Genomic DNA, 22,125 nt, shown 5'->3' on the forward strand with positions numbered 1-22,125 from the left:
CAGACTTGAAGTTCACATTTGAATCTTAATTTTAGATGTGAACTTGAATTCCAGATTTAACTGGCTGTTTTGAAAACTCGAACAACTTTCTAAGAAGCTTTCTTGTATCACTTTTTCTTTACAAAATTATACCAAACGAGCCAAGTTTTGTATTCGCATTCTTGAATGCATTGCTACTGAAAATTGACAATATTACGAAATATTTATTTGGTCAAATTTAAGAAACTTTTAATTTATTGAATTTTGCTCACTTCAAAATAAAATATATGAATACTTGTAAATTTACTAGTTATTTTTGAATTTACTAGTTTTTACGAAAAATTAGCAGAGTTTCTTAAATTGTTTGATATTTATTTTGAAAGAAAATCGATGTTAAAGCTAAATTTTTTTTAAGTTTTTTTGGTTTATTTAAATGTTTCGAATATTGCATCATTTGCCAATATTTCTTGTTAATTAACTTTTTCAAATATTTATTTAGTTTTGCAAGTGTTATTTTTTATATGATTTATAATTTGGTTAAAATTTGAAGTATTTAACCAGTTTCAAGTATTTCTAAGTATTTTCGATTTTCTCATAACTTTGTCAATATATCGCGTATTCAGTTGGCCTATTTTGTTTCGAAAATTATAGCTTATCTTTGTTAAATTGTAAAATTTACAGTAAATATAAATACGAGCAACTTAATTTTGTTGATTTCCAAAATTCAGCTTGGCTTGTTTTATTTCGAAAATTATAACATATTTTTTTTTTAATTGTGAAGCTTGGAGTAAGTAAAAATATGAGCAACTTAATTTTGTTAATTTCTAAACTATACTTTGTTATTATTTTTTGTTTCTTGCAGCCGGAAAATTTGGAATACTCAACTTGATCTAAAAGAAATTTCATACATATCACGTAGCTGAAATGGGACTGTTCCTGAATGACGCGTGTAACTTATGTGAAGAAAAAAGGGGTTCGCTAGAAGACCTGGTGGCGATGGAGGACCCTTGTGATCTCTGTGATATCTATTCAGATCACCCAGATATACCTAACCTAACCCTAACGAAATTTCGAACATTACAACTTATATTTGTTGAATTGGAAAACGTTTAATAATTTGAATTGAATTGAATCTAATTTTGAATTGTGAAAACGCAAACCACATACGAAATTTCATAAAATTTCTCCTATATTTTTAATAATTATTATTTTTAACGAAACGCATTTCCTTCGCATCACTCCCAGCTGCTTTACGCACAAAAACTATTTAAGTAGAATGGAACAGCAACAATGTGCCTGTGAGAATGTCTCTCTCTTCATTCATGTGTTCATGTCTCTCACTTCTCGGTGACATTTCACTCCCCTTACTATTTGATGAGAGTCCGCGAATTATGTCCGTTATGTTGAACTGATTTGCTTGATTTCCCGCACCTTTGTCGATCAATATAAATACCTCTATGAATATGTAAGTGTGTATATGCTTAGCTTGGGGCGTAAATAATTCTAGGTTATGTTTCTGTTGCATATGGATACTTCAATCAATTTATTTGCTTAGTTTCTCTTCCGTGTCAGCACTTCTCTATTTAAGTATTCATTCAATTGCATGTTAGGGGAATTTTTTTTCGTATATAGTAAGTATATATTATTTTTAAATCTATTAGTTTTACTCGCATGTGCTTAGTTTTGCAATATTTAAAAGTTTAATTTTTATTTTTTTATGTATATGACATTGATTTTGTTTTAATTATAATATTTTTTAAGTTTACCCTAATTTATGTTCTATTTTTTATTTTTGACATTGATTTTTATTGGAATTGGTTAATATAATATTTTTAAAATAAAAACAAATTTCTATTGTGATGTTTATTTAGTTCGTTGCCGTGTTCTTGATAATGTACTGGTCACACTTAGCCAGATTATTTGTTTGTTTAAGTTTTGTAGTTTCGCTACTTTATGCGAATTATCTTACGATTTTTTTACTTCATTGCAAACTATGTTTTTGTTTTTGTTTTTGTTTTGTAATTATCTACGCCTCTCAATTGTTTCGAGAGATAAAAAGTGGTCTATCGATTTCTGTGTTTTAATAGAATATCCAATTTTATAACATACACCAACAAATAATTGCATGTTTATCGAAAAAAAAAAAATTAAAACAAAAAAGGGCACGAAAAAAAATTTTTTTCTTTGTATAAGGCCAAGACAGTTGCAGAACTTCAACTTATTCAAAATTGTATAAAAAGTTGTGAACAATATTTAATTTGTTACAAACTTATCAAAAAAAAAAAAAAAATTTTAACAACCATAAATTTAATAAAGAAAACTATTTTTGAGAATTTTTTTGAGCGAAATGCTTTTTTGTTGTTTTTTTTCATTATGGTACTTTTTAGTTTTAAAAAATTGTAATTAAATTTTTTTCATTAGGTACATTCAACATGTTGACGTTATATAATAACTTCACATGTTACCACACACTTTTTGAACAAAAACACCGTATTCCGTTAATTTTTGTTAAATTGCATCATTTAATTGCAATTAAAAATGTATCAATTCATTCTCATTAGTACGCTTTTTATCCATTATATATGTACGTAATTTTTTTATGTATAACTTTTAAGAATTTTCAATTTTCAGTCAATTTTTTTCGCCAAGCTTAGCTTTTCGAATTTTCAAAGTATTTATTTATTTTTTATTTTTATTTTTTCTACTTTTTTGCAAGTTTTCGCTGAAGACTCGTGAATATACCTCTTTCTTTGACATCAATTCGCATTCTTTGTAATTTGGTATTATTACTTTATATTTGAATATATGAATTTGTTGGTTTTTAAATTACTCGGCAACATATTTACAATATTTGAGTGAGAGGTTTTCGCTATCAAACATTTTACTTAGTTATTTGTATTATTACTTTCAATCTTGTCTGCATTTGTATATAATGGTGTATAAAAACTGCGTATCGAAATAGTACTAATCAATTAGATAATATGAAGGCAAGTATGCCTTCACTTCATTATTGTTTGACGTCTGCTATGGAGGCTATACGTCATAAGTCATTTCTTTGCACAATGATTTTCCGGCATAAGTTGTTTTTTCTGGTAACTTTTAATGCTTACTTCTTTCTTTTTCATTATAATTTGTTGTGTGTTTTCATGGTAGAGCAGTAGTAATGCATTTTAAAATTCAATTTTTAATTCACTCATTTTTTTGTTCTTGTTTGTGTTTTGTGGTACTTAAAAGTTTACTATAATATTTAGCTTGTTTTTATAGTTATGACATACGCAATTTAAAATGCCCAGATAAACCGAAGTAAGCTTCCAGAAATTAACCAGTTAAAATTGTATGCTGTTGCTACTTAATACATACATACATTTAATTTTAATATTTTTACTTGGCTGAATTTTGTCTACACTTTAGTTTAAAAGGTATACAATTACATACATACATGTTTACATAATTTATTTTTATTTGCAAAATTTACGGACGTGAATTTTCAAATGAGTACAGCACTACTATTTATTTTTTATTTTTGTTTTTATTTTTTTTATTTTCTGAATTGTATACTAACTTTCGCAACGGAAAATCATTGATATTTCGTTATACATATTTTTTTCTTGCTGCTTTAAAAACTCGTTCTGTTTACATTCTTGTATATACGTATGTAAGTATGTGTGTGTTTTGGTTTTATTGGACTGCTATAAAGTTTAGATAGTTGCGATATATTATACGTTATATGTGGTTTATGTATTTATGCATGCGTGCACTTACATACGCACATACGCACATGCATACCTACATCCCGTTCATATTGTTAATTATTATAATTTTTCACACTGACTTCTATTGTGATTTTCAAGTTTGGACATCATTTTATAATTTTCCAATTTCATAAATTTCTATATGGATACATATGGTCGTATGTCTGTTTGAGATTATAAAACATTAAGCAAACAAATCGCCATGTCAACTGTGCTTTGTATGCAAGTACTAGTATTATTGTTGCAATTAAGTAGTTGTATTTTTAATATCTAACGCTTTTGCTGTTTCTAATTTTCAGTTTCATTTTGATGTTGGTGTTGTCTTTCTATTTATATCTCTTTTCTTCTTATGCTTATTGAGTAAATAAAGTGTTGTGGTTGTATTTGTTATTGTTGTTATTGCTATATGATTTTCTTTTGCATTATAGCCAATAGCTTTCCCTCCCCTTACATAACACTGACTTTGCACTCAAACAAGTGTTGTAATATGTATGTAAACGAGTATAGTTGTTAATGCTTTTAAAGTTGTTCTTGTTATTGTTGATTTCTCCTATGTAATCGCTCTTATTATTGCAGCTATTGTTGTTACTGCAGTGGTAGTAGTTGTGTTTGTTGTTTGATGTTTTAAAATTTGTGTATTCTGTTGTTATTATTATTGTTCTTGTTGTTGTAGTTATTTTTGTTGCTTAACTCCAAGTTGGAAATGTATCTGTGTACCATTGCTCGCCATTGGTGCCCAGTGGTTGTTGTGGTAACGGTATACTGCCCCAACTGCCATTTCCGATTAGACCGCTCGGGTAACGTCGCTTAATATCTGCAGGATTTTGGTGACCTCCATCAAATTTACGTTTACCGACTACTGCACTCGCCATAAGTAGGGGGATGTAGGTGGGTATAAATGATAAGAGGTTTCCATATCGTTAGGCGTAGAGTTTTTGGATTTATTTGTGGTTGTTCATTTTTTATTTATTTTTTTTTTTTGTTTTTGGTAGAAATGAATGTTTTGTGTTATCAAAGAGAAGAGAGAAATGAAAATAGCATTATTATTTCTTTTATATAAAATTTTAAAAGCTTTAAAAAAATTGTAGCTCTATCTGTGACCTGCTCAATACATTTTTTAACAATTTTTTTTTTCTACCCAAAGGCACTTTATAAACTAGTTGCAAAAAACTTTAGTATCTAGTGAATGGAAAATAGAAAACATTTGCTATTTACGAGTGTCATAAAAACCAATACACCTTAAAAGAGGTGAATGTGCAAGTATTGAGCAAGAAATTTATTCTGCCATCCATTTAATTAATGCAAACAATTGTAAAATTGATTCTCCCGTGAAAACTTAGAATAATATCGCTAAATCGTCATTGTAAAAAATTTAAACGAATGATTTGAAAATACCCAATTTGTATATATTTCTTTTTGCGTAAAACTATCGTCTAGTTTGAAGTGAAATTCTTGAACTCAGTAAACATAGGTACGAGTATGTAGAACTGCAACATGAAATTGCGCTGGTTTATACTCAGCCGAGTCCTCATTGCTCTCCTGCGCGTGTGCTTCGAGAGGTTTGAGAGGCAATGTGTGAGGTTCTATGGTATATGTTTGAGTAAAAGCTTTATGTCAACAAATAAGGCCTTTGATCACATAAATTAACCAGAAAAGGGCTGATAAATACAGAACAAGTACCTGAAATCATAGTCTGGTTTATGAAAGTGGCGCAAAATTTTGGCTGCTTATAGAGGAGAACGAAGTTTTTATCTGAACAACTTCCAATTAGTATCCTCGTTTTGTGGAAGAAAATCGATTAAGTTACGACAAAAGTTAAAAAAAATTACAAGTTTTCAAAAAATTATTTGTATTAACCAGCAAAAGCTTTTTAATTACTATAGACCCTTTTTAATTCGTGGCTTGTAACCACACTTTATGGCTTACTACTCGTAGCAGTGAACTGCTACCAAGAGAATTTGAATAGTTTCGTAACGAAATATGGTGATCGCTTAAATCGACCTGAACTTCGATGAATGAGAAAAACTGGCACAAAATGAATGAATAATTATTGCAAAGAAAGCAAGTCGCTGAACAGGAAATCTATAAAGGCATCTGTTGGAAAAAGCCGTTTTTTACACTTCGATTAAAAAAGCAACCAAACAGCAAACGCTTTCTGAATATTTATTAATTATCATTTTATTCTATAAATACGGACTTTGTAGTCAACGTGCCTCTTTCTAGGCAAACTAAATCCAGCGGCTCAGTGCATTGAAAACAAAATTTTGTTCGTGCTAACAACAACTTATTAGATTTGTAATTTTTAACGCAGTGGGTATTCACGAAAATGTATTTTAATAATAAAATATGGGAACATTGATTGATAACTTAAGTTTTACCACTTTGGACATCAAAAAAAACTAAACTCTTTGCCTTCGAAGGCAACTCAAGCGTAAATCTCTTTACTAAAAAGTTATCGATACTACTAGTTAAAGTTATCGATAAATATTATCATCAATATTCGCGCTCACCCGCCTCTATTTTCCATTCAGTGAAAGTATGCCCTGTATTTGTAATTTTGTATGCATAAATTTCCAATTAAAAAAGAAACAAATAAGTACATAAAATATACATTACAATTGGATTAAAAAAAAAAAAGAATACTAAATAGTAATCAAGATTCAAAAGGGCACTAAATTAAGCACAATTTCAACCTGTGGGAGAATAAAAATGATATATTTCTTAAAAATTCAGGTAAACGGATTTTGGGCAGGCGGAATTACAAATAAAATTAAAACAAATTCGATGTATTTCTGTTTTATATGCATGTTTTTTCATTACACAAGAAGAAATTTATTTCCAGAATGCGACAAAATTTTGCATAATACAAAATCGTAATTCTTTTTGTATCGTCAAAAGGAAATAATTATAGAAAATTTACAATATATGATGTACGAGTATTAGAAAAAAACAATGAACGAACATAGTAAATGACAAAAAAAAAACAAAATACAAAAATTATTTGAGTATATATAATTATACACGCATATTAAAGTTACATATATATATTTATATATACTAGCTATAAGAATCAATCAAGTGCACACAGGGATGATAGATATGATAGTAGTAGCGTTAGTTAAGTGAGAGCAAAGTTAAGAATGATTGGCAACGCCGGGGTTGAGTGTCGAAATATGCGTAGAAATTCGGATTCGTCTTGAATTTTTGTTTTTGTTTCTTATTTAGCGTTGCTTTATACTTCGTTTCGGAAAGCGTATGCCACTAAAGAGAGCGCAGTTGAGTACTTGAACGCGTTTTGTTTTGGCACAAGACTTCGAAAATGTTACTGCTCATAAATGCTAAGTATTTTGATTAGTGTTTCTTTTTTTATTTTGAGTTTTGATGAAGGTAGCTGGAAGTCCGTTGGCAAATTATTGAAATAAATTTCGTGCGAAAATTTTTCATTGAAGTAAATACATAGTTGATAAATTAGTTCATAGAAATTATTGAATTTGTTTCGGTTCTTCAATAAGTGAAGGATGAATTCAAGACAAATTTGCATTTTTTTCAGTTTCCGCATTTATATTCTTTCAATTTCAAGGAATCGAAAATCATAGATGTTTCAATTTTTTATGCATGAACTCCGATGGAAGCTGGAAAAATGTTGTTTGTTTTCGTTGTGCAGGAAAGGGGAAGAAAGTTTTGGAAATGAAATGTAATTAGGATAAAACTAAGAATGAAATGAAATTCGTAAAATTAATACTCACAATTAGCAAATTAATATAAAACTACACTATTATGTAAATAGAATTTGTATAAAGCTTCTGATAATTAAATAATATCATACCAAATACTCAAGGTAATTTTTTCAAAAGTGCAAAATTTTTTCGAAACAAATTTTTAATCAAGAAATGCAATGATTTGATGCGCCTGCCTCATAGTTTTACGCGAATGCCATAAAACATAAAAGTATCTAATTTGCTAGTTGGTGGTTTTAGCTCATAACCAACTCTCTATTTTATCGAATATTTTAGTTGTGGCGGAACCAGGCGCTACACTTTTTTCTTCGTTCGGCAGCTTTTAACCTATAGGCTTGAATAGTATCTTCGTTTTGCGTCACCTATCGAATTATTATATTTGTATTTGATAAATAAATATTGTAAGCGCCACTGAACAAGAACGATCAACGGGGATAAAGATTCAATTCGATTCGAGCAGTGAAGGAATGCGTTTGAATTTTTAGTATATTACCCAGTCTTGTCATAAATTCTGTGACAAATTTTACAAAGCATACGGCGAGAACAAAGTCGCGAGAATACACATAAATTATACTCAGTTTCGAGGCAAATTTCACTCGTTAACAATGGAGTGGGGAGCTAAGGAAATTCGCATTGCTGTGATTGCATCACAAAAGTGTGGTAAAAGTGCCAGTGAGATTTACGAGAAAACTGAAAAAACTTAGTATTTAGAGAATGTTTGTTTATCGCACGATCAATCGTTTTTCCCAAACGTCTGAAGTGACAGAGAGAAAAAGAAGTGCTTGTCCTCGCGTGGTGCGAATCAGTGCAGCCATAAAAGCCGTTCGAGAAATAATTCGAAAAAATTCCCTTACAAACCAGAAAATGATGTCCAGGGAAATGAATGTATCGACCAGATTCATGTCAAGACTAATTAGAACTGAAATCCTTCTGTCACTCAACTGGTCATCCTTTGAAAACACGCTTGAAGAAAATTAGACTCGACAGATGCAAGCAGCTTCTTCGGTGGGACGCGGTCAACGGCCATGAAAATATTCATTTCACAGATGAGAAAATGTTCACTATTGAAGAAGTTTTTAATAAGAAAAATGACAAAATCTATGCTAAATCTGCTAAAGATGCAAAAAATTGTACTCCAAGGGTTCAGTGTGGCCACCATCCAGCCTCCGTAATGGTTTGGTGGGGAGTGTCTTGTAATGGCGTTACATCTCTACATTTCTGCAAAAAATAGGTTAAGACTGGGCAAAATGGGGATTCTAAGAAGACATGCTGAATCATTTTGCAGCACTCTCTTCAATGGAGGGCGTTGGATCTTCCAGCAAGATTCCACTCCAGCCCACAAGGCAAAAACCACCATAGCCGCAGAATATTGGACGTCTGGAAGTCCAGATCTGAATCTATTGGACTACAGTTTCTGGTCAGAGTTGGAGAACATGGCTTCGATTGGTTCGAGCAGCGACGCTTTATTTATTTCTTTAATATTTATTTGTTTAATATTTACTTGATTTAATAAAACTAACTTCTTTAAAAAACTATTATACTATTGGCCCTTAGTGTTACCAGATGGAGCTAGACCTTTACGTTTCATTGTAGTAGACATTTTGTGATTTGTCTGCGTCTTTAGAGAATCTAAGTAAACTCTGAATCTCTAACCTCGAGAGGCATTCTAACTTCTCTTATTGTAGAGCTCAACTCTTCAACATCTGTCATCTTCGTGAGAGATGGAAATCAGATCACAAAGGCAGTCTAGGACGCTTAAGAGCAGACAACATTATTGAAAAAATGAGAGAAAGCACAGGAAATTGGCAATTTATTGACACATATATAGAGCGAGTCTTGCGCGCCTAAAAACTGGACATGGACAGAGATGCTTAATCGGAATGCTAATCTTATGCTACCTACTTGATTAGAAGATGAGTCGATAACATGATTCTGGCTCCAAAACTGGCGACCCTGGACCCAGGGACAGTAGAGAGGGCACTCTTCAACAGAACGCCCACTTGGTTCTTCCCTGTTTTCGATGAAATGCTACCGAAGTTGTGGGGCAGAGGAAACATCCAAGAGAGGAAGAGGAGAGATTGTTTTAGTGGCACACCCGTCGACGCAGCAGACGAGGTCGCTGTAAAATCCACTTAAATGAGGATAGCATAAAGCATTTGTTGGGGCAATGCGCGTGAAAGATGAATATTTCCACACTTTGAGATCGATGCCTTGCAATTATAGATCGTGGAAGTACTTACTAGGTTGCTCTGAAAATGCATAACTTACCAACAAGAGTTTATTTAGCAATATGAAATTAATCTCAGTCTCCGAAGGGCAGATGGTTTTTTCTGAGGAGCTTTTTGCCATTCCGTGCTGAGGGTGGGCCGTCACTAATACAAACAACATTTTCTATCATTTCATGTTTTGTGTACGGGACTTCCGATTAGTAGTTACACACTACGGCGGGCGCCGTCGATATAAGATTTAATTTAAATAAGTACCGGTAGTTTGTTAAGTAAATAGGAATGTAAGAATAATTGGGACTTGGGAGTCAAAACTCTAAGTTTACGTGGACAAAGCGTAACAAAGTAAGGCGGGAGTAAGTTCAAAGTTTTCTTTTAGTCAACTGAATTTATGATGAATCTATGAAATAATTCATTGCAGTCATAAATGCGTTGTAGTAACGAAACTTCGCATCTTCGCAAAATTAATTCTCAAAATATAATTCCAGGATGGAGTTAAACCATTTTCGCAATTTCCGTTTGTACCATAAATTCATTTATAATTTAAGCAAAAAAACCTCTTCTCCATTATAGATATCAACAGCTTTGGCCATATATATATATATATGCCTCGTATATCCTGTTTTGGGTGTTTGGCCGAGCTCCTCCTCCTCTTTGTGGGGTGCGTCTTGATATTGTTCCACAAATAGAGGGACCTACAGTTTCAAGCCGACTCCGAACGGCAGATATTATTTATGAGGAGCTTTTTTATGGCACTACACTGGAAGGTTTGCCATTGTCAGTCGAGGGGTGACTGCTATTAGAAAAATGTTTTTCTTCGTTTTGATGTTTCACCGAGATTCGAACCAACCTTCTCTCTTGATTCCGAATGGTAGTCACGCACCAACTCATTCTACTACGGCGGCCGCTTCACTTGAACGATTTCAACTACCTACGTAAAAAAAAAACACTTCGTTGCTACCTCAAGGTATTTAATATTTTCACTTCCTACACTCTTCTTAAATGCGACTTTTTGTAAGGGCGTGTCTGAATTCGAATATCACAAGCGAGCAAACCTTTAATAAATGAATGATGTCCCAATCTATCTCCCTCTAAGAAAGTTTTTGGGGTAGTTAGTGAAAAAGAATGTATCAAGAATGTATAGCTATCAGAATGTATAGCTAAAGCCAGAGAGATCCCAGAAGTTTCGCGCCTTTTCCTAATCTTAATTTTTTTCCTAATTTTTTTTCTAGACATTTCTTAACAATTTTTAAGTTATGCTTCGCCGTTTTGCGTCACTTTCTAATATTTCCCTTTGAAATAGTGCAGTTGGAAATAATTACGTTTTGTTTTTTCAATTATTTTTTACATTTGATGACTCTCAAATGGTAAATGGTGGTATTATTTTTTTTATTCTTCATACACATTTTATCATCAGAAGCTTTATTCTATATACAAATAAAACAAAATCGTTCTATAACACAATACAAGTATTATTTTAACATATGTATGTATGCATGTATGTATATACAACAGATCAATTCTACTACAAAATTACAAAATGCACAGTTAATTATTTATTAATTAACCAGTTTTTCATATATTTCTGCATAAAAAATAAAATACAGTCTATATGAAATATAAAAAATAAGTAATTCGAAATGAGAAAAAAATATGTAAAATACAAATAAATGCATTTCTATTTGAATAACCATACATATACATATAGAAGTATGTATTTGTATGATTTAATGGGGTAATAAAAATAATTTCATAATTTCTTCACCATTTTTAAACAGAAACTTAAATTTAAATGAAACGAATCGATTAGTATTTAAAATTTAATAAATTATTTTCCTATTATGCACGTACATAAATATGTTGTTTGTATGAGTTATAAATGCATGTATGTATGTATGTATGCTATATTTTCAGTAATACTAAAAAATATTACTTTTCACTTAGAAAATAATTTGTGTATAATAAAATTAAACATATGAAGAAGGGGAATGGTAGTGGCAGCAGGGGTGCATTTTTGTACGCGTTTTATTTTAAATGTGTATTTAATAAGAATTAATAGTTAGCTAGGCAAAACATATTTTCGAATAGGTAGTTTGTATGGGTAAATATATTTCATGATGGTTATGTATGTATGTGTAGATATAGGAAGAAAGCCAAACGAACACACCTATTGCATTCAGATTTTATCAACTGAAACACACACAAAAATTATTTTCTTTGTTTTCGAAATTTACAATAATTTTTATTTTTCTTACATATTTGTTTTTTGTATTAGTTTTTATTAAAAATATATTTTACTGTATTCAATTAGTTGCGCAATCACTATAATTTTTGTGTCAATTACGATTTTGTTGAATGTTAATTTTTTTTTTCAAAAAAAGAGCAAAAGTGAACCAGCGATACTTTGTAAAAGAAGCGAGTGATGGAGATATGGAAAAATAAACATTAAAAAAATAAACATTTAAAAACCTTTTTATGAACAAGATTGAGGTTATGTGACACATATTTAAAAATTTTTTTTTTTTAGTTTTTTCATGTGAACATAACATTAATTTTACAGTTTTAAACATATGCAAGTTGACGCAAAACTAATCACCCTAACGGAGGATCTATAATTTTTGCAAATGTTGTCAGATGTCAATCATATTTGACACTGGTGAGCTAGACAGCTGCAGTATACAACGAGTGGATAAACGCAATGGAGCGTGTAAAGCGCAAAATAAAGATTTCCATTCATTACTTCAAATATATTTTTTTTAATTTAGCAAAAAAGTTATTCAAAAACAAAAATGGATGATTTCCATTACTTCAAATATTTTTTTTTTTAATTTAGCAAAAAAGTTGTTCGAAAACAACAATGGATGATTAATTTTGCGCCACCTTGTACTAAAGATTTCCATTACTTCAAATAATTGATTTTTATTTAAGTAAAAAAGTTACAACAATGATTGATTAATTTGCGCCACCTTTTAATTTAGCAAAAAAGTTATTCAAAAACAACAATGGATGATTAATTTGTCGCCACCTTGTACTAAAGATTTCCATTACTTCAAATATTTTTTGTTTTAATTTTGCGCCACCTTGTACTAAAGATTTCCATTACCGCAAATAATTGTTTTTTATTTAAGTAAAAAAGTTACAACAATGATTGATTAATTTTGCGCCACCTTATACTAATAATTGACATTACGTTTTTCAACAATTCTTAGTCTAGTTTCTATTGGCCCACATTTTGTTATCAGCACACAAGTCACTTTGATGTCATGGGTGTGTTTGTTTTACTTTCTACCCTCTTTGCATGTGTGTATGCATGTGTGGAGCACTGTGAATCCATGGTGTAGAGTTGGTATGGAGTTGAAGCCTTTAAAAAAACCTTCAACAGTTAAGAGATCACCAGTCGTTTCTCGCTAAAGTCCTATCGAAAAACGACTGGTGTTTTGGTGTTATCGCAACAGATATGCATTTAATGTTATGGTTAGTATGTCAGAAATATTTCGAATCAATACAAAACAAATATCGAATCTTAAAAAAATTATATATACACGTCAGTTGGAGAAACAGGAATTTTGTACGGTGTTTGGTTTGAATTTGTTTGATTTTTGTCTTTTGGTTTACCATAAAAGATATAAGATTGCCGTTAAACTGTTTTGGATTTTTAACTAATAACCGTAAAAACTGTATGCCGGGTCGTTGTATTTTTGATTGTTTGATTTTCGTCTCTTTGTTTTTGTTGATTGTTTCGAATTTGTTTTATTTTTTGGAAACCGATTTTTTATTTTTCGTTTGCATGTATTCATACATTGAAACACAGATATATATAGTTTTGAACTTATATGTGCTAAAAATAAGTACATACATATATGTATTTAATATAACTTGTGGCTTTTAATAAAAAAATTGATTAATTATTAAAAGTATAATGCTTAAATGGGCGCGAAGTTTCTAATTGGTTTTGGAATGTATGTATGTTTAGAACATTTCCTATGAACTCTTTTACTCCTTTAAATACTAATCGATTCATTATTGCGTTCCGCAAAAAATTAAAAGGAAAAATTAGACAAATAAAAATTACGATTAAATGAATAGCAGCACACAAAGTATGCCAAAGAATACAGGTATGTATGTATGTAGGTGACTTGGTTGGGTCGCTTAAATTTTTTTAACATGTATATATATGCGCCAGTGTTTTTAAAACTGTCAAGACACATAAAAAATGATATGTATTTTTCGTGAATTTTTCAGGCACACCAATGACGGGCATGAAGGAAACTAATAGTTTACTAACAAAATATATGCACATACATATACAAATTTACTAATGGCATGCAGAGTATAAAATATTTGCAAGAGTATAGAGGAAAACAGCATAGACACATATGTATGCACTTAAAGCTTGGCAGTTAGCTAGGCAGAAAATTTCACTCCCGCGTGTACCTTTAAGTGACAGTGTAAAATTTGAAAAACACTGGAAAAGCCGCCAAATGCGCAACGCACACAAATTTCGCGCTAAACCCAACCAACAATCCATTATAACCTTTAAACACGAATTACGTGAAGAAAACAACGAAAGAAAACAAAACGGAGCAAAAAGAAAAATTACACTTTTCTTTTCGAAGCCCGTTGTTGCCAGGGGCACTACTTCTTTTTTGCCCAAAAATAACGAAAAACAGCATGAGCAAAAAAAAACAAAAAAAAAAAATAAAAACTAAAAAATTAATTAGTAAAACTACTGAGTTAAGAGAAAGAGAGCACAACACACTTAGTAGTTCGAGTGCGAGAGAGCAAGTCTCATATTTATTCGTTTTTTTAATTCTTACAAAATGCGAACAAAATACAATATTTTCCTTAATAAAATTAATTGTGTGTTATTATTAGAACAACAAATTATTTATTCATAATCGTTTATCAAGTAATTAATGTCAAGTAGTAATTAATGCAAAGGACTAAGAGTACGCATAAAAATAATTACAATTTGCAGTATATAAAGAAAATTTCAACTACAATATTTTAATATAATTAAAATTACGTTGACAACCAAAAAGATTTACACAAATCATACAGCAACATATAATATGATCAAAGTATTCAAACTTAAGAGAGTCGTATCAAAGAGAAAAACAGTGTGTGTGTATGTGTGTGCACACAAAGAGCAAAAACCAACCAGGTGTTGACACTTGAAACTACATACATACATACGACGCACGTTTTCGAAAATTTGGTGAATTCAATACAATGGAATTCGCAAGCGTGTGAAGGCGTTAGATGAAAAATCACATTCAATTTTGTATGCATGTATGTAGTTGTTGTTGCTGTGTTTACTCTTGAAACAGTACATGGTAATAATTACGATAACGGTTAACGTTTAGACTAATTAATTAACAATAAAAAGTATTTGTATGTATTTATATAGTAAAAAGTTGTAGAAAAGTATATACCGCTAGCACAAAAACAACATTATAATAAAAGTACTTAAAAGTAGTAGTCGTCGTAGCACATTTCTAAGGAACTTCTACTAACTTAACAGTACGTTTATCTGTATGCATCGAACATTGTTAAATTGTGGCTGTGTGTATGCGCGCATGGGCATGTGTATTTATGTATGTGTGTGTGTATTTGATATAAAGAAAATCCGTTTAAACAGTACAGTAATTATTAATAGTTACATAAATTACATCTCTATGATTTTTTATGCTTGTAAGTGTGTAGCATGTATTAATTAATGTATGTATGTATAGGTATGTACGTATATCAAATTTATTAACTGCATTTAACTAATTCTAATTAGCCAGTTTTTATGTATGTAAATTGGTATTTTTTTTTTGTTTTTTCTTTCTGTATTTTAAATGATACTGTTATACATTAAGCTTACACACTGGTTGCTGTATTGTTGTTGTTTTTGTTGTTTTAAATGTTGTTGATGCACTATTTATTTATTTACTTTTTTCTTGTAATAAATTTGGTTGAAATGAATTTCTCACCTGGTAAATTTTGTAGCGGCTTGGCGTGCTGGGTGCCACGAGCGCTGGGACGCATTTGTCCCACCCCACGGACCCCCCCGGTTGCTGCCTGAGCCCCCTGAGCGGTGGCCCCCCGCTGAACTGCCACCGCCGCCGCCGCCACCACCGCCGCCGCCGCTTGAGGGGCCCCCTGACGGTTGATGTTGCCACGGAGCCCAACGGCTCGGCCACGCGTGGCCGTGATTCCACGTCCACGACCAACCCCCTGTTGGTGTTGTTGTAGTTGTCGTTGTTGTGGTTGTTGTTATTGTTGTTTTTTTTGGTGGTTTCAGTTGTTGTGATTTTCACAGTGTAATTGTATGTGCGTGTGTTTGTGTGTATTGGTGTATGGGTGTATGTGTGTTATTGTTTTATGTGTGCAATCGTGTGGAGTTGATTATTCGGTTTTTTCGGGTTTCACGAATTTCGTCAGATTTAATAGAAAAAAAATAATTCGTTTGCGCATTGACACAAGTTGGTTGATTGGTCGGTTGGTTGTTTCGGTTGGTTGGTGGTTCGATGGGTTCGATTGGTTGATTTTGGCCGTTGTCATTTGGTTCGAACGAACATTATGTACACATATAAATTACATAAATTTTATATACATGAATCGCCAAGGGTAGTAGCCAAAATTTAACAATTCAATTATTAGTTTTTGGACAATAATGCAATGGTATACGATATACGTTTTTAGTAAATGGTTTTCGATAAACATTATTCGGTTTTTGGTTTCCCGAGTACGGTTGTTGGGTGGTTTCCAATGTTTCGAAATTTTTGGGGAATTTTTCAAATATTTTTCCGGCACATATTTGATGGTTTCGGTTCAAATGTTGACAAAAAAAATTGTTTTGTTTAGTAAGATTGGAAAAGAAATATGAAAAGGGTAATTAAAAAAAAAATTATAGGTGTTGTCAAAATGATTTCATTCCAAAATAAATGGTTTTAGACACAGATTTAAAGTTTCGCATTTATTTTGCGCGTTTGGTTTTGAGTTTTTTTCATTCATATTTGTGGTTGTGATTGGTAAGTTTTGTTTTGTATTTGGTTTTTGTGATTTGACGAACATATATATAATTTTTTTAAGATGATATATTTGGTTTTTACCGAAACATAAAAAAGAAAAAGAAAGAAAAGAAAAAAATCGAAATTAACGCGTTAGATCTTTATGTTTAAAAATCAATTAATATGAATAATTATAATAAAAATTAATGTTTTCATAAAAACTTGTGAAAAGTATAAAAGCTTAAACGTAATAATTCCAAATTCAAAGCGACACAATTTGTACTTGGAAAACTTGTATTGAATTCTAAGAAGTCTCTATGTATTGCCAAATCTTTATAACATTTTTTTGTTTATGCACTAGATTCCGTGATTATTTATGAAAATTTCGTAGACTTGTCTGCGTTGTGGCTTCTAAAGTCACCAGCTTCAACAAAAATAATATTTGCTGAATAAATGCACTTATACTTAGGCTTAAAATCAACTATTGTATTTTCGAAATAAATGTATGTACATATGTATAGTATGTGTGTATGAGTAAAACTTACATAAAACATAATTTCCCCATTTTTGCTTGCCTGCATTTAACTTTTATTGCAATCAGGGCAACTAAGTTAATTGCAGTGTTCTCACAAATGTTTCCTGTTTTTGCGTAATTAATTCTTAATGTAATTTGGCGTTTGATTTTTGCAAGAATCTTAACGAAATTTGCGATTGACACATGTTTTTTGATTTTTTTTTTTTTTTGATTTTCAATTTTAATACTAACAATAATTTTGAGTTGATTATTGTAAAATTTCGAACTAAAGAAAATGTTTCAGTGTTAAATACTAAAAGCGATTTTTACGAGGCCATATTACAATCATTTTTTTTCTAACTTATGCCAATATTAAATATGTTTATGCATTAATGGTAGTTAAATGAAATCAATAAGCTTAAGGTTAGTTAGCTTAGGTTAGTGGGCAGCGGTGAGCACTTATCAAATATGGTGAAAAATAAGTCGCAAATTAAGCAAATTAAAATATATATGAAATAACAAGTATTTTCCTCATAAAACCTAAATTTGAATGTAAAGGAGCAATCGTAAATTTAAGTGAAACGACTATTTAATACCACCAGACACTGTAAGCAAATGATTCCTGAAAAATTAACCAAGGTATGACGGCACAACACATTTTCCGAATCGGGAATGGAATGCCAAACTTTTTTCTGAAACATATCTAGAGAGGCTGCGGCCGCGCCATCAACAGAACCCGAGCCCTTACTTGCTATGGGAGAACACACCACCAAGGAGAAGCTTAGGAGTGAAGAGCTAAGGCTATGGGGCTACGCCAGGCGAAATCATTACAACCAAAAGAGGTTTAAAAAACTCATAACCCTGCCCAAGGATAAACGGATAATGCTCACAGGCATTCTCACAGGTTACGGCAGATTGCGTAGTCATCTTCAAATGATCGGGATATGGTTCACTGATTCTTGTCGTTTCCGTAACCAATTCCCGGATACTCCAATGCCCCTTATCTCTGAATGCAGGCCTATGGCGCAGATAAGGTTGGGACATCTCGGTCAACTGCAGCCAGAAGAAAGACGCTCAATTCAACTCAGCTCTATCATGAGTGTAATGAGGGCACTTAGTTTGGATGAGGAACTGTGATGAGTGGAGAACTTTCAGATATGTATTGAGCATCGATCTAACCGGAACTTAGGATATTTTGGACATCATATCTGGGTCGGAAAAAAAGTCTGTTATAGGTATATATTAATGCATTAAACACGTTACTGTTTTGAGAATAACGAAAATCAACGCGAATAGGAGCTGACCACTACTTTTAAGCAGCGATTCGTGCTAAGAAATTCGTGGTACAGAATGGCGTGTAAGCGGCATATCTGACTTAATTGTATCGAAAGAGGCTGACTAATGCCTCAGGGCCAGTAAGTGAGGGTTATGGAAAAAATGTGTAGTACAATACAAAAAGTGTCCAAAAGGCTTATCGTGACATTAAATGACACATCAACATGTAAACGGCTCCTTTAATTTCAATGTAGATTTAAGCTATGAAAAATACTTGTCTTTACTAGCACACTTCATTCAGCTCAAATTTTCATTTTTTATATTAAGCTTCATAAACTTAAATTAAATCATCTTTATGCCTTGTTGCTGCAAAAACAGGTACCTGTATGGGTTGGCAATGTTTTTGGAATAAAAAAAACCCTAAGTTTTCGTGAATTATTACCATTTTCGCAATTTGAACTGCGACATAACCAGGACCAACAGTTTTAGCGACTTGGCATAAAAATGACAAACTTAAAAGGGGTTTTTCTACTAAATTAATAAACAAAGCAAACAGCATAAACTAAAAAAAGCTCTCTAATTTCATTAAAACAAAAAGCACTTTGACTAGAAGTTTAAAAATTAAAATTAACAAATAAGTAGCATTTTAAAATTAAAGGTGTTGAAGTATTTGATGTTAATTAACAAAAAATAAATATTTTAGCAATTTAAAGTTCATTATAAACACAAAATTCCAGTAAAAATGTTTGCTAGAGTGGATGAATTTGTGTCTACGACGGATTGTTTAGTTTCTTATATTACTAAATATTTGTGGGTGGGTGCATGTTAGGGTTAACACTCACAGGTTAACAACAAAGTTTTTTTTTTTTTTTTTTTTTTTTTTTAATTAAAATCAAATAAAAAATGCTAGATGATGTATTGTTGCTAGACGAAGTTTCAAAAAAGTATCCCTGAAAGCATGAGTGAGGCCAAAATGATGCCTGGTAGTGGCAGTATTGAAGTTTTTGATGATGTCTTCCCGCTGTCGTTGCAGTTGTTGGTAATGTTAGAATTGTGATCGTGTGTGACTTTGTCATTATACGTCTGCGTGTGTTTTGATTTTTTTTGTATGTTAAAATTTTGTATAAGCCAAAAAGCAAAGAAAATTATAATATAATTAAAAGCATGAAAAGAAAATTTGAAATTTTTATTATAAAAAATAAAAACGTTTAAACACTACTAGCGCTTCAACATACAAAAATTTTGAAAAAGGAAAATAAAATTTCACCACCACTAGTTGTATACACGAACAGGAGCATTTCAGTTAATGACTCGCTTTAACTACTTATAAATAGCTTTAAGCGAATACAGGAAATGGATACTGTTGCGGTCTATTCAAATGCCATACAGTTTTCAAAATTGTAAAGTGTAAAACTTGTGGTTATGGCAGAGGTGGGAGTGGTAAGCGTTGTAGAAAAATAGTCTGCTATGTAGTATAGAAGGAACAGTATATAATAAAAGCAGTAGCAGTAAAATGTAGTTGTAGTAGTAGTAGTAGTAGTAGTAGTAGTAGTAGTAGTAGTAAGTAGTATTAGAAGAATGCAAGACCCACCACATTGTTTCTGGCTGTTCTCTGCAGTCCACCAGCGGCTCCACCAGTTTGCAATGGTGTTACACCGCTCGGTGGATAATCAAAGAAGTACTCTCCATCATAGGTGTGATAAAATTCGTCGTAATAGGATTCATTGTAGCCGCCACGATAATCCGAATAACCATAAAAGTCGTAATCATAATCTATAAATTGGGAAAAATTTTGCTGTGGTATTCTTTTCGTGCTTCTTTCAACTTTTTCTTCTAAAAAATTATTAAAAAATATTGGCCAAATTTCGAAAATTACAAAAACAACAAATTAAATTAAATAAATAAATTATGGATTAATTTAGAAAAATTTTCAATTCAATATACTAGTTGTGTATATATTTGTGTGCAAGTATGAGCAAACAAACTTTTATAGCAAAAGCCTTTCTTTGTGCTAGCAGAAAATAACACGAGTGTCTATACTAAACGTCTACAAACGTCTACTCTGATTATATCGAACTTAAATAATTCCATTGAATAGAAGAAAAATGTATTCGTGGTATGCGATAAACTCTTTCGCAGATATTTGAAACGCAAAAAGAGCGAGAAATGTAAAAAGATAAGAATCAAGATGCATTTATTAAAGGTGGTGGCACTAGACCGGCCACAATGTTTTGTACGTTTGATGGTCAAAGCAAAGTATTGGCAAAGTAGAAAACAAAGAATGAATTCGCCTTGTTACATTCTAGGCTGACAGCCACATGGACACGGCGAAAGAAAACAGCAAATCATCTGATTTACCGATACCAACTTTAATAGATTTGCCTTGATAAGAATACGCTAGCGCAAACATATCAACAGACACGGGTCATGCTTCTTCTTCTTTCACATTTGTAGTGCACGCAGTTTTTTCTACGAAATGGATAATTTTACGCCTATTAAACTTAGATTTTTATTAACAGCTTTTAATTTCTTCTGTTACATACTTCTAACAGTAATTCTGGCTATGTTGCTTAACTCTGATTTTAAGCATCGGCATGCATTTTGTTCTTAATGCAGCATATTAAAAAGTAGCCAGCGCATATGAAAATTAACAATCGAAATTAAGCTATCGAAACCTTCTACTCTTGAATCTGAAACCCAATCCATTAGATAGAGTTCTGTTAATATAACAACTTTGATCACCCGCCGTTGACCAGATTTGTCTGCTTCATTTTTTTATTGCTATTTTAACGAAATACCATCTAAGCCAATGTTTGCAAAGAGATGTTGTGTTGTTGTCCTCGTGACCTACCTCTGATAGTGCAATCGCGTCTGTTAATTAATTTATTAATTAATATTCTACCAGAAATTGCTATCAAATCAGAAAGCCATTGCTACAAAGTTTGCTCAGATACCACGTTTTTCCAAACATGTTTTTTATCAAAATAGTATAAAGCTAACTACTTAAAATTTTAATAAAAAATAAATAAATACTCAAAACTAAAACAAACTATAGTGTTTTACAGCTACAAATTATGAGAGTTTTGAGCTGTGAGAGTGTTATTGTGCCTTATCTCGCTCATATAAGAAGTGATGAGGTACACGGCATTGAATGAGGCGAGAACGCTGAGACGCGAATTGTTGTCATATACACATATAGAAACAACAAATACAGATTCGTACGGTGTGTTATAGGATAAACAAGTACTTGTATAAGTCAAGATACATATGTACATATATCCAAATACATACATATGTACTTACAGTAAATTTTTATGCCAACCGATTTTGGGCAGACATCGCTTTGTTTGCCTAGGAACGCTTTTCTTGCTTCAAGGATTTGCAGATATAATTTTTAGGGCTGTGTGGTCCTAGGAACTACTTATTTGGGTGGGGAATAGATGAGTGTAGTATATAATATGTGTGTTAGGGATATTTTAATAGTTGCTATTTTCGATTAGCATTTGTTAATCTAATAAATTTAGTTAATTTGTTGTGAACCCATTTTGTTTTTATTCCATTTTGATAAGGGCCCGTGTTTTTCTTTTTAATTTTTAATTATTTTTTTTTTTGTTTAGTTGTTTTGCTTTTTTTTGTCATTCATGT

At 31.6% G+C, this 22,125-nt stretch overlaps 1 protein-coding gene across 16 annotated transcripts in view; it reads right to left on the bottom strand.

The window, feature by feature from the left end:
- Positions 1-2,401: 2,401 nt before the first annotated feature.
- Positions 2,402-22,125, bottom strand: part of LOC129235338 (heterogeneous nuclear ribonucleoprotein R) — a 97,810-nt gene continuing 78,086 nt past the window's right edge. For 5 of the 16 annotated variants that reach the window (XM_054869119.1, XM_054869122.1, XM_054869118.1 and 2 more), the window contains exons 11-13: positions 20,072-20,313; positions 15,672-15,915; positions 2,402-4,590 (exon numbers count right to left, since the gene is read on the bottom strand). In XM_054869119.1, the coding sequence (XP_054725094.1) occupies positions 4,418-4,590; positions 15,672-15,915; positions 20,072-20,313 (659 nt within the window). In that variant the 3' untranslated portion in view covers positions 2,402-4,417. Of the gene's footprint in view, positions 4,591-6,728; positions 7,364-15,671; positions 15,916-20,071; positions 20,314-22,125 lie in introns of those variants that run through there. The other 11 variants (XM_054869133.1, XM_054869123.1, XM_054869124.1 and 8 more) reach the window with 6 other exon arrangements.

The sequence above is a fragment of the Anastrepha obliqua genome, chromosome 1 (assembly GCF_027943255.1).
Source record: "Anastrepha obliqua isolate idAnaObli1 chromosome 1, idAnaObli1_1.0, whole genome shotgun sequence".
NCBI lineage: Eukaryota > Metazoa > Arthropoda > Insecta > Diptera > Tephritidae > Anastrepha > Anastrepha obliqua.